The 13,767-nt window shown below is 38.0% G+C and overlaps 2 protein-coding genes across 6 annotated transcripts; one reads left to right on the top strand and one right to left on the bottom strand.

Annotated features, from left to right (window-relative positions):
- Nucleotides 1-66: 66 nt before the first annotated feature.
- kdm8 (lysine (K)-specific demethylase 8) lies at nt 67-4,255 on the top strand. 2 transcript variants are annotated; one of them, XM_036566790.1, is made up of 7 exons: nt 67-849; nt 2,085-2,257; nt 2,360-2,456; nt 2,592-2,639; nt 2,939-3,088; nt 3,204-3,296; nt 4,027-4,255. In XM_036566790.1, the coding sequence occupies exons 1-7, from the start codon at nt 397-399 to the stop codon at nt 4,189-4,191; spliced, it is 1,179 nt and encodes a 392-aa protein (XP_036422683.1). In that variant the 5' UTR covers nt 67-396; the 3' UTR covers nt 4,192-4,255. The 2 variants fall into 2 exon arrangements, with proteins under 2 accessions (XP_036422683.1, XP_036422682.1); XM_036566789.1 differs by having other exon boundaries at nt 2,360-2,492.
- Nucleotides 4,256-4,290: 35 nt separating this feature from the next.
- nsmce1 (NSE1 homolog, SMC5-SMC6 complex component) lies at nt 4,291-13,755 on the bottom strand. Of its 4 annotated transcripts, XM_036566794.1 has the most exons (9): nt 13,641-13,755; nt 13,394-13,501; nt 8,772-8,890; nt 8,185-8,306; nt 8,026-8,103; nt 7,707-7,853; nt 6,059-6,175; nt 5,248-5,374; nt 5,012-5,121 (listed from the first exon to the last, which is right to left on the bottom strand). In XM_036566794.1, exons 3-9 carry the CDS (start codon nt 8,887-8,889, stop codon nt 5,012-5,014), a joined length of 819 nt encoding a protein of 272 aa, XP_036422687.1. In that variant the 5' UTR covers nt 8,890; nt 13,394-13,501; nt 13,641-13,755. The 4 variants fall into 4 exon arrangements, with proteins under 4 accessions (XP_036422684.1, XP_036422687.1, XP_036422688.1 ...); XM_036566791.1 differs by lacking the exons at nt 13,394-13,501; nt 13,641-13,755 and adding an exon at nt 9,564-9,655 and having other exon boundaries at nt 4,291-5,121; XM_036566795.1 differs by lacking the exons at nt 13,394-13,501; nt 13,641-13,755 and adding an exon at nt 9,505-9,607.
- Nucleotides 13,756-13,767: the final 12 nt, after the last annotated feature.

Genomic DNA, 13,767 nt, shown 5'->3' with positions numbered 1-13,767 from the left:
ACGTAAAATGGGAAACACAGCGATGCGGAACGCTGTCTGTACAGGCAGAGTTTCTATACGGACGCTTTTTGATGCGGAGGAGTTGATGTATTCAGGTCGATTTAGCGAACGTGTTGTCATGTTGTTTGACGCTGTTTTTGAAATGATGCAAACGATTTAAAGGACGAAATAACTCACATTACGTCGCTGCGTAAGGATGGTTTCAAATACAGTGTCTGACTACCAGTGAGTAAATGTGCGCGTCTCCCTGCTGTGTATTTTTGCTCGTTCTGGAATAACATTAAATAAGTTCACAGTAAATGCAGTCAGACTGTCAGTCGTTCGTCTTTAAAATGTCAGATACAAAATAAACATCACGTCTTGGATTTTCGATTAACTTTAAAACGCTGCTAAGTCATGGCTGAAGTTTGGAGGGACGTGCAGGCACTGCTGCCCGCCACTCAGCCAGAGTTTCCTCTTGTCTTCAGTGAAATAGTTGAACCAAGTGTGCTGGATCTCCTAGAACTGACCAGAGAGCAGCTGTACCGAGCATCTGATTCCTCTGACTGTGCCGAGAAAGCCCAGATCATTATCGACTACGCCTGGGAGAAACTCAATACAGGCACTTGGCGAGATGTGGATAAAGAGTGGAGGCGTGTTTACTCCTATGGCTGCCTCTTTAAAGTTGTTGGGATGTGTCATGGAGATGCATCTCAGGTCAAGATCCAAGAAGCCATAAGAACATGTGATATGGGTTTGCTGATGGGCGCCTCCATTATGGACAGTATTCTCCAGAGACTCGTGGCTGTTCTGAAAAATAAAGTGAAGATGCAGCTTCCCAGCAAAGCGGAAGACCAACCCTGCCCAAAGGTGAATTATTAGGGGTGTAAAAAAGCAGTCGTGATTGATCTGAGGCATTGATCTGAAGGGGTGATTCAACACTGTCAATTTTGGAATCAAATTATAACAATATTAAATGTCCTATTTTTGCCCAAAATGAATTTTTGGTCTATTACAGGCCTAAATATAAAAATAATAGCATATTGTTTTTAGCTATATTCCACTACTGTGTGAATAGTAAAGTACTGGGTAATACTGCTGGCCACCACACTGCAGAATGGCGTTCAGCTCCGGTCCTTGGACAAGACTCCTAACACTGTATTTGCCTATCTCTGTTACATGATTAAATTGTAAGTCACTCTGCATAAGAGCATCTGCTAAATGTAGAAATGTAATAGTCACTTTTGTGTATCCAGTCTAATTTTAAAAAAATAAATCAATCGGAGTGACACCAAACTAATCAAATCAAACAGGGATGCACAAAATTTCAGTCAAAAGTGATCAAAAAGGGCATTTGTGGTTTTTGAAAATTTTGACAAAGAACAGATAAATAGGCCTACAACAGAGTGTCAAAATCTAAAACAAATAATTTTAATGAAAATGAGTAATTAAAAACACCATTTGTTCCCTTTGCTTTTCCTGTATTCATTCTAAACATCAAGAGGAGACTTAAGACCGAAAAGCTTCTCCAGTCCAGGTTTGAAAGGCCATTTGAAAACACATCATCCTGCTTGATATGCAGAATACAGTTAAAAAAAGAAGCAGAATGCCCCTGGTAGCACACCACCACCATGTGTAGCTACAGTTTTTGAAATCACAAAAAAAAAAAAACACAAATGACAGTGCGAAAGTGCAAAGCATAACCAAAAATAGTAGAATTCGTTGTCTTGGATGACCAATCGTTCTCTAGTGTCGAAGATGTTGGATTTAATGGCACATAACTGCCTGTAGCCAACATACTATAATCATTTTAGTACGTAGATTGTCTTTTTCTCAGTTTTCAACCAAGTGTGTCCTGAATTGTGCAAGAATTTTCATTTCAGATTTCATGATGCACAGAAAAGAATCGTAATTTAATCACATTGTCGTGAGATCAGTGATTTACAATCCGTGAACCATTCATTTTAAACGGGACAAGGAGCTTTGGCTACCTTTTTTTATGCAATTGTGCATCAGCATCATGCTGTTAATGTTCTGTTACTGTCAGCTTTGCCAGAAATCCAGCTTTCAAGAGCTGCAAGTACACCTGTCTCCTGTGTCAACAGAAACTCAAGAGGAACGGCACACCAGAGCCCCAAATTGATGCTGCAGTGTCAGTTCCAAGAGTTAAGTGTCCGGCTCTGGAAAGCTTCCGATCAGATTTCCTGGTGCCCCAAAAGCCAGTCATACTAGAAGGAGTAATTGACCACTGGCCTGCCTTCAGAGAGCACATGTGGAGGTACTATACTGCATAGATTTAGATCAGTCTGCTGTATTTCACAGCTTGGAGAATTATCTTCTGAAATTTTCCATCTTTCCCTACATCTGCACCCTCTGCAAGCATAGACTACCTGCGAGGAGTGGCAGGCTGCCGGACTGTTCCTGTCGAGCTGGGATCTAGATACACTGATGAAGAGTGGTCACAGAAGCTCCTTACAGTAAACGAATTCATAGACCGTTATATTGTGGATAAAGTAAGACTAAGTTCATATGTACTATAATAGTGGTCATACGTTATTGACTTATTAACAAGGCTGATTATAAACTGTATATTTATATTTATTTCCTTGTAGGGAGCTGCTGATCTGGGATACTTGGCTCAGCACCAGTTATTTGATCAGGTAACGTTTCAGTCCTAGTGATCTCTTGGTCATGTACTTAATATAAACTACCCTCACGGGTAGTCTGATTTCCAAAAGTGAATACATAGAGCTCAACAAACAGTTGATTTACAGTCGTTGTTTGTTGCATTATTTCAGAAGCACATACAGCTACAGCGCTGACACTTTTGATGAAACTGTCTTTGGCACAGAATGGGGAACAAAAAGCATTGTGGAACAGTCTGTCATAACAGTCTGTGTTCTGACATAAAGCCCTTACTTGAGTTATAAAAAGCAACATGATGATATTCTTCTTCTAGGTGCCAGAGCTGAAAGAAGACATCCGTATCCCTGACTACTGTTGTCTTGGAGAAGGAGATGAAGATGACATCACGATTAATGCTTGGTTTGGACCAGGCGGGACTGTCTCTCCTCTGCATCAAGATCCACAGCAAAACTTTCTGGCTCAGGTAAGCCCTAGTGACAAAAAGCAAACTTCAAGAACGTTCTGACATGTTTTGTTTTTATGTTGTCTCTTACATAATCCAGAGGTATCTCCTGATCTCTTTCCTAACTGAAAAACAGGTGGTTGGGAAGAAATACATCCGTCTCTACAGTCTCGAGCAAACGGAAAATCTGTATCCGTATCAGTCTCAGCTCCTGCACAATACCAGCCAGGTACCATACGTCACCGACATGTCAGTGGTCTGTCTTTCTAGTGTGCTAGACTGTAAGACTCATTTTAGAAAGCAGTGGTGTGGAATATGGCACAAATATGATGCTGGGAGACATTTTTATTTGTGCTGTCAGGACAAAACACATTTTCTCCATTTTTGACATTTTTTTATTTACACAGTATCAAAATTTCATGATGACTGGACTAATAGACATGGTCCAGACATGACAGTGACAGTGACAGTGACAATATTATGATATTGCATTTTTTTTGTGGTTTGATAAGTTGGACAAAGTGAATGAACAAAAAAACCGAGGTTGACTTTTAGGTTAATGTTCCTGGTCATATTAAGCTCAATTCTTCACATCATTTAAAAGACAAATTTCTTGTTTTACAGTAATCTCCTACCAAAATTCAATGACTTTTGGCTGATTCTGATTTTTAATTATGTCACCATGCACCAGTGGGAAGACAAAAATAATGAACTTGCCATTTACCAGCAATAGGACAAAACTTTGGACAGCTGCACCACTTAAGAGCGCTGTACAAATCTTTTTATTGCAACGTGTAGCTGATCAGCTTTCTTAATGTACTGACTATATCCATATCCAGAAAAAAAGTTATGTTGTAATTTATTGTGATATATCATCCACCCCTAACCATTCTCCCTACTGTTGACTCTGCAAATGCAGCCGTTTGTACTGAGGGCGATAACATGTCTTCCCTGCTCAGGTGGACGTCGAGAATCCAGATGTGGTGCAGTTTCCAAACTTCATGAAAGCGTCTTATCAGGAGTGTGTGCTTCAACCTGGGGAAGTCCTGTTCATTCCCAAACAGCACTGGCATTATGTGCGCTCCTTAGAGCTCAGCTTTTCTGTTAGTTTTTGGTGGTCTTGATAATATGTTCCTATTAAATGTTCCAACTTTGTACTCGGGATGAATAAATACTATGAGTGCTGAATTTATTGTTGTACTGTTATTACTTATTTTTTTCCCCAAACCAGTAATCAGGAGGTGACAGAATAGCAGTCAAATTTCTGATTAATGTGATTTGCAGTAAGATAAAAGCAATTGAAGGGCAAACTTTTTTTTTTAAGTATAAAAATAGGAACAGGGCTTTTCTTAGTGTAAAGCTCCCATCCAACTTAAATACAAAATAAATGAAGATAACTGGATGATAGAATTCAAAAGTCTACTAGAAACTTAAATATTCCCCAAGTAAGCACAATATTTCAAACATTTATTGCTGCAGCTTAGCTACAAGTTCCCTTATCCAACAATGTAACAAATCAAATACCACTTTTTGAAAATGTTGCTTTTACTTCAAAATTATACAAATATATCTGAATTCAACACAAATATATTACAATACAAACGTTATGAAAAAGTAAATGAATGTGCTTCTGGCTTATCCTGAACATCAGCATGCCCAAATATTACTGATCAATCACAAGCAGGATTGAGAGTTCCTTTCAAAGTGTTCACTTTCCACATGACATTTCAACTGTATATGCATTACCTTTCATTTAAAGGTTCCACACTGCAGAGTCAAATGAAGAGTCAGAAGTTGGAAGGCTCTTTTCAGTTTATAACATCTGAATGTCACTCTACCATATCTGCATGAGATTGCTGCCTTTTGCGCATTCTAAAAAATATCCTTATGTGCTTTTCATCACAACCTCACCCTGACTGCGAGGTATGGCAAACTAACTTGACATTAGGACCTTCTGGAGCGGCGTGCAGAGGAAGTGGAGGGTGTGGGATTGGGCGCAGGCACTGCAGATGAATGCTGGCTTTGTGAGCCCTGTGACTGGGACTGTTGGATTTCTGAGAAATCAAAGCATTAGGACTGCAATTAGACAACATTTCTGTATGTTTTTACATGTCTGTGCTCTCAATGGTGCACACACAAATATCACTAGGCTGGTGCAAACACAAATAAATTTTCCTTACCTGGAATCTCATGAGTCCAGAAGTCATTGCATGAAGGGCAGTGAGGGTCACTACGGCCTTTAAAATATCTGGCAACACAAGGCAGGTGCATCTTAATGCCACAGGTTGGATTTTCACAGATTTGGCTCTGAAAACATGAGGAATGAAGTTATTATTTAGACATTAAAAAAACACTCCATCCACTGAACTACAAACCTGTAAAAACACATCAAACATTAGAACTGTTCTCAAAACCAGTACTGTGTTTAACTGTAAGGCAACTGGCTACTGTCACAACAATCATATTTAATAACGAAGCAAAAATAAATAAATAAACAAACAAAAATATGTATTCTTTCTTGTGAGCCTGTATAAAAAAGAAAAAAAAATGTTTTGTAGCCTTTAAACCAAAAGCAACTGAAGTAATGCTGACTGTTTCTCAGCCTTTCAGTGCACAAAAAATGTGCTTACAGTTCTGATGTAAGAAGTCGTTAGTATTTCTTTGTATTTTTCAGAACAGTGAACGGTACTTTTGTAATTTTGTACAATGCTATTTGCTTAAAGGAGAAGTCTGTTTATACATAAAGTCTAACTGCGTTACATACAGCAATAGACACAATACTTTAATGATAACTTATCACTTCTCATATCATCGTTATATCTGACAGCTTTATCAAACATCACATTTTCCAACCACATTGTACAGCAATGAAGTGAACAGTAACGAGTTACAGCACGTAAATATGAAGATTAAGATTACTGTAAACTTCGTGTGTGCTTCTTTAGATACCAAAGAAAAAATCTGTTATCCGAGTATGTTTATAATTCTCACCTGGAAGGCAACGTTGTGGCACACATAACACATTTTGATGAGGTCTTGGTAAATCATGCGCATGTACTGCTCCATCTCAATAATGCAGCGAGTGCTTAGAGTGTATTCACCTTGTTTCTAAGGGAAGAGAGTTTGATTTAAATATAATAGAACAGATAGAACAAAGGAAAATAGAGTAGCACTCATCTGTAGGGATAGATATCGTAACACAGTTTGTTTTTCTGGTACAATCTACACTGTCATTCAATAACAAATTTCAGTCTTACTGAGCTGATAAGCATGATTGTTTCAAAGTTTAGACTGGCTTACGCTGGCTGTCTGAGGTGGAGACCTCAGCATTTCTTGATAAGTCAGCAAATCACTGTGGTCAGTAAATACACCCACTTCCAGCATCTCACTTCTAGTTTCAGCCACTTTCAGTTTGTATTTTAATTTGATTATTTAACTATCCTAATTTAATTTCTAATTTTCTAATTCTTTTAAATATCTCCATTAATTCTCAGTGTGGGTGAAGGCCTCACAAAAAACTCAGCCATCAGCTACATAAGACCTTAGTTTCAGTGCTTGTGGGGGGAAAAAACAATAATGTCTTATTATGTGTCTATGTTAATGTAGAAGTAGACATATAATTATTCTAGGCTCTCCTCAGATTCTTCTCAAGCTACAGGGCACATTTTTAAATGATTTTGATCTTTTTTTTGCCCCCAAAATGTAGTTAAACTTCACATTCTTTTCTCCTGTCTTAAACACAGCCTATTACAAATAAGGTTCTGTCATCAACAGTCTGGAGTGGGCAAGCCTGCACAGATGCCTTAATTTTGATGCATATGAAGCATGTCACTGCAACATATTAACCAGCATCACCAAACTAAGTAACATGCTTAGAAAGGAACCCAAAGCACCTGATTCGACCATGCAACAAGCAAGAAAAATTTTCATCAATAAAAACAGAGCTTTTGCAAACCACATTTGCAAAGCTTTTGCACCAGTATGGGAACTGTGGGCCAGTGCTGATATTCAGTATTTTCCGTGTACACATCTGTTAATGCTGAAGCTGATGTCAATATATACATATTTATAAAATGTAACTAAAAGTAACTGGATTAACATTACAACATTATGTAAGAATCATTTCTTCAGGGTTACTAATGCACTGAAATTAATAAAATGCAGACATTTTAGCAAAGTTATACAGCGTCAATTGAATGTTTGCTCTTTTGTAGTACAATAAATATGTCATCAAATATAAATTTGAAATATGAGTCAAGTCTAAACTTTGTTCTGATGTTCTGATGGTGATCATTTTTTAAAGCAATTATCCACTGATATCATCGTGCATCCCTACTATTGTCCAGGGTGGTGATTTATTTAAAGGGAGTGAACAGATGAATGTGTGGACAGGCAAAACATATTATCTAGATGACGCTTTCAAGCTCATGTGAGCTTTTTCAAATAATTTTTGAGTTCTCAACAGACAAATTTTCAAACATGCTGTTGGTTTAAAAGGGCTAAATATGCATATGTGTGCAAGACGTCTAAGGCAACAATCCTGCATAAGTCTTAGGTAGGTATTCAACACCTACAAGAATAAAAAAAAAAAAAATCAAGTGAGCTGCATCAATATTAAATAATACTCTAAAACATATACCTCATTTAACCATTTGTCCTGAACAAATTTATTCAGCACATTTTCTGTCTCCTTCTTCTTCAGTTTTTTTGACTGGAGACTGTCAGCACAATTCAGGATATCGGTGGAGGAGGCAGTACCATTCTCTGAATCTACAATCAGATCCATCTGTGGAGAAAAATTAAATGACAATAATTTATTCAGAAATATTCAGCTTGTGTGACTTCAAAGAGACCTAATTCAAAGTAACCTAAATGGCTTTGGACATGCATGCACATATTTGTTGTTCTAGCAGCATATCAAATTTCCATGAGCAAATCCAGTACAGCAAATGATTTACCGTTTTCCTGAACAGTTCCAATTCGTTATCAGCATAATCAGAGGACATTCTTGTTATGTCTGTTTCAGCCATGTTCACCTGAATGAAAAACAAGGACCCAGAGTATCACGTATATGTTCATGCTGATATCACAAATTATGCATACATATTATTACCAACCAATGCATAATACTGTAGTCCATCCTCCTCTGACATGCCCTTTCTGATGTGCATGAACATGGGCTGAAGTTGAGCATTGATGACGTCGATGAATTCATCCAATCTATCTGGTGAGTAATGTGCTGAACAACACAAAAAAGCACCTTTTTCTTACCAATAGTATATACTTTGACCACTTTATTAGGTACCTTGTAGCTGTGATCACTGTCCATTTTATCAGGTCCACTTACGAAATATGTGTATTCTCGAACTCCACAATTAAAAGATTGTAGTCTTGTTTCTCTATAATTCGTTAACCCTACTCCACCCCATTTACCAATGGTCAGGCCCACCACTGAGCATGCAGTATTTGGGAAGTGGGTCATTTTCAACCCTGCAGTGACGCTTACATGGTAGTGGGATGTTAGTGGGTGTTCGTGCTGTTTGTGCGTTAGTGGGTGAGTGCATTACATAACACAACTATTTATACCTAGAACTAAAACTGCCTATATGGTTAGCGTTCCTAATAAAATGGACAGTGAGTGTAGATACAAGCAAGGTAGGTATAGCTAATAAACCGGGCAGTGAGTTAGCAGTTGGTTACACACCTCCATGGGTTTCACAGCAATGTCGATGAAGCGCCTTTGCCTGGAGGCGGCTGATGATCCCATTACTCATCAATGTTTGTAAGAACCGTTTATGACTGTCTCCCATTGGTCGAGACATTCTGGAGGATGAACAGGACATTAGGATTGTAATTACGTATATAAATAGGTTCATACATACAGTACATAACGCTACATACAAGAGGTGCAATGTTAGGAACTGTTACTATGTTTACATCGAAGTACGTAAGGTAGGTTAACGTTATAAAGGATTAGCCAGCTAGCTAACGCGCAACAGAACGTGTTTTTTCTGTCACAAATCAGCAGTAAACGTAGCAATGACACAAAGTAATACTAAACCACAACTCTGTTGTTATTATGTGCATCAGGCATGTCTTAAAACCGAGAACCGTTTCGAGCCCATAAAATAAATTAACGTTACTCTAAAGTCTGTTCCCTGCCTAACGCTGCTAACGCTACGGCCCACAGCTACAACAGAGCTAACGTTAACGTTCAATGACAAGGCAAGTATCGTGGCAGTGATATTATAGTTACAGTAGAGACAGTCGACTGCCAAGCTATGATATTAGCAATGTTTTCAGTAAATAAGGCTAACGTTACTGAACCTTATAAAGAAAACATCCGCTATATTTACCACATCAGCAGTAGCTTGCTACAGGCATAAAACCTCTCAACAAAATTAGCTTCATGGGCTAAACTGTCTAGAATACTCTACTTTTATTTATCCTCCATATGTAACTAGAAGAAGCGGTCTTTACGAGCACAGCAACTCACTTCACACGACTTTTTTCAAGAACTTATCTGGAACTAGTTTCAATCTACCGCGCACCACCAGAGGGTTCTGAAACACTTCCGCTGTGGTGAACCGTCAACACTGGGGGGACAGAATTTGACCGGTGCACTTTTTCTCATGGACAGAGCTTAAAATCTCATCATAACCGAGCAGACTGATTATTTTATACTGAGCTGATATTAGTATTTAAAGAAGGACGTTAAAAAATGTGATAAGCCAGAAATAAAAAAAAAACGTTTTTAATTGTTTAAAAATAAAAGTCCCTTTGTTCCATACGAAATCTACCGGGGAGATCATAAATCACAGTATATATATAACCGAAATCATACATTTTATACATCCATTTCGGCTTTCTCACTCTCTCAAGACTAAGGGAAAATAAGTACACATTCTCTACAGAAAGCACACTTCTGCACCATTTAATGTACAATTACTGTTTCTTTGCTGAATGTAACATATTGGGGCGAAAGAAACGACTGTATGTCCATCAGAAAACCTTAAACTTTACATGAAAGCTATAATAAGAATAAGAATAATGAGTACATTCTAATATATATCTTTTTTCATGTTTCTGACGTAATTAAAGTAACCAAAACCAGAGATGTTAACACACTAAACAAAATAATAAGGTTTGAGACTTCTTGCCATAATTTTTGATATAAGGTCAGCGGCGGAAAAGATGGGGCACAGTTTCTGTCTGTGTCGTGCAAAAAGCACAATTTACATTGATAACATCTTCATATGCACCCAGAAAATATTTTGCATAGGTTGCACAAAATTTATGCAAAAGTTCGAAAGAGACTTTCCTTATCTTATTTGTTATGAATACTTGCGTGGCAGTAACCAAATGTTCTCCCGAGGAAAACTACCCACAGTTATTCCGGGAACTTCAAATTTTGGAACACGGGGTGAATTTCTCTGTTATTCTTTTCATAAGACAGAATAAAAACCTAATTTTCCCTCTATGACGGAGCCCCTTAAAGTCCACATGATTCAGAAATCATACCACACTTTTCTTCCATAGCAAAACGTCTTTCTGAGTGGTCTCTGAGCTGGTTGGGCATTTTCGTTCGATGATGGGTAGGGGTGGTGGGACGTGGAGGTTAATATTATTTTTCCCTGCCTGCTGGTGCATGATGCCTTAACCAAAACTCAGAAGATGTGTTACAGGCGGACATAAGTCACTACACTTTAGTCAAAGACCACTGGAAAACAAGATTTTTTGTCTTATGACATGATATGATATGACATGATATGATATGATATGATATGATATGATATGATGGATCATGGTTAATATAAACAGGGACATGAACTAACAAGGTAGCCAACATTTTGATTCAGGCTGATTTTAAGTGAAGCCACACAGCTGCGTGGAGAGTCCCCATCAGAATGAGAAATTCTTGGCAGGAAACTAACAGAACAATTCACTAAGATTCATAAGGGAGATTTTCTACTGCAAGGGTTTTTTAACTGGAAAAAAATGCACTGTTGTTTTCCAGCAGTCCTTGTAGCAGTTTGTGTCTGTTTTAGGTGTGGTTTTAAGCCTGTGTTTGTCTGATTGTGGTCTTTGTGTTATTCTGAGTTTATCAGTGTGCACTTTATCATCTAATGTCCTCATGTTTACTGGCATGTGTTACTTGCCACGACCCATATGACTATATGATTTCCAGTGTAAAACAATAATAGTTTGATAAACGCATATTGTACAACAATTTCACAGCTCTCTAGGTTTTGGTTTCGCATTGAGTGATACAACAAATTCTGGTTTCACTTTGTGCTGTACTTGATATCATTTGTGGAAAACACAAATAATACACTTAAACAAAGATTTTAAGTTCAAGGATTTTAAATAGGAAAGTTTAACTTCTGGCTTTGCTGTTTAACGAGTATTTCAGTTCTGATTATGGAGCTCTGCTCTATACAGCAGTGTTTCTCTTGTTATTAGCTGAGAGTTTGAATGAGTTTATTATTAAGTTTATTATTAAGAAACATAAGAATTTTTATTTATTTTATACTAGACATATACAGTGGACCCAAAAAGTACTTGAACACTTTAGCCAATGGTAAACTTTAATGAAGTCCTGGTAATACATTACTTGGAGGCTACCTACATAGGGACATCAGAAAAAATGCATAAGCATTGAACATATTTATAAAGCATTTTCATGGTTATTTATGAACAGCTTATGCCAGTAATCGCAAGATGTCATAAGATTAAGTACATGACACTTTATAGACATACAAGTTTTGTATTTTAACTTAAGTAGAACAACAGAGGACATGTGATGCCCTAAACTTGGCATCTTTCCTGTACATTCTATTACTTGGTAATAATGCTTAATAACAGTGTTATAAATGGACCAAATGTTCATCACTGTAGTTTAATGTCTATTATGTCTACCGAAGTTCTTTAGGTCAGTTCATAAAATGTTTAACAAATTGGTATTTGTTATAGAGAAAAACACTTTTAGTACAATATTAGAGAACATTAGTAGACTTTTTGTATGGAGAAATCCTGGAGAAGAATTCCAACCAGGCTGCACTAAGAGTACTGTAAAGCACATGTCAAAGTCTGTAAAACATATCAAGGTCTGCGTCTGTTTGTCTTTCAATGGTGTTGGTGAGCTTATGTTCACATATGAGATCATGTACACTTCAATAAATGGTATGTTGTCAAATAAAATAATCTTAAATGTAGTTGATATTTCCAATATTTCTCATTTTGAGATTGTTGTAGCCTTTTTGTAGGCTTAGGATTGTTGTAGACAAACTGCTGAAATTATAAAAACCTGAAACACGCCAGCTACCTTTTAAAAGAATACGTTGTCAAAAAAAAAAAAAAGATGCAGTCTAGGAATGGTCTGTTTAATGTAAACACCACTCGGTTTGACATTTTGTTTCCTAATACAACAAACTTAATACATTTTTAAGTATGGCACAAATATCCAAATACTTTTTGGGACCACTGCATGGGCACCATGCATTAAAGAAATGAAAACAGGGTGAATTGATAAGCTCACAATTAGATTATCCTACCTCCTGTAGCATCTTGTCTCACCTCCTGTCCCAATACCCATATACACTTAAGTAAATCTTTTTCTCCATGTATGACATTAAGAAATACAGCACATATATTTGTCTGTGTTTATGATAGTATTTTATGCATTTCCCAAATAAATGTATATATATATATATATAGATAGATAGATAGATAGATAGATAGATAGATAGATAGATAGATAGATAGATACTTCTGATGAGGGCAGCACGGTGGCGCAGTGGGTAGCGCTGTTGCCTCACAGTGAGAATGGCCTGGGTTCGATTCCCGGCTGGGCGACCGGGGTCATTTCTGGGTGGAGTTTGCATGTTCTCCCCGTGTCTGTGTGGGTTTCCTCCGGGTACTCCGGTTTCCTCCCACAGTCCAAAGACATGTGGTCAGGCTGATTGGACATGCTAAAATTGCCCCTAGGTGTGAGTGTGTGTGTGAATGTGTATGTCTGTCTGCCCTGTGATGGATTGGCGACCTGTCCAGGGTGTATCCTGCCTTCCGCCCAATGACAGCTGGGATAGGCTCAAGCACCCCACCGCGACCCAGAAGGATAAGCGGTTTAGATGATGTATGTATGTACTTCTGATGAGCCCTTTCAGTGTACAGTTTAGGCCAACATACCAGAGACAACTTACTCATTCCTGTTATTGTCAGCCATCTTGGGCTAGTTACATATGTAGGTAAATGGGTCTCATGATTCAGGTCTCATGACTGGACGATGCTAACGGCTAAATCAACAAGAAAGTGGCCTCAAATTACCTTTCCGTGTGTGGAAACCATGCATGGATGGTTAAGTCACTCTGTGTAGTTCTTCAGTTTTACCCACCAGATGTCAGCAGTGAGAGCAGCCAGCGCTCTGGATTCCCACTGTGCATCAGATAGAACAGTAGAGTTGGAAAGACTTAAAGAACGGGAACACAGACAGACAGAAAAAGAGAACAGCACTCATTTATCACTCATCACCACAGAAACAAAACAGCTCCAAATAGGTAGCCCCAAAACACACCTAGAGATAAAGTCTTCCAGCCCAGAGAGACACTGGCGTAGATACAGACCAGAGGACTATGTGTTTTCTCAGTGCGGAGGGAGAAACAATACAGAGACGCGGGCGTGAATTTCCTCGGAAGAGCGTA

The sequence above is a fragment of the Colossoma macropomum genome, unplaced genomic scaffold (genome assembly GCF_904425465.1).
Source record: "Colossoma macropomum unplaced genomic scaffold, Colossoma_macropomum, whole genome shotgun sequence".
Classification (NCBI taxonomy): domain Eukaryota; kingdom Metazoa; phylum Chordata; class Actinopteri; order Characiformes; family Serrasalmidae; genus Colossoma; species Colossoma macropomum.
Note: the sequence above shows the minus strand (reverse complement) of the source record. Positions and strands in the feature narration are given on the sequence as shown.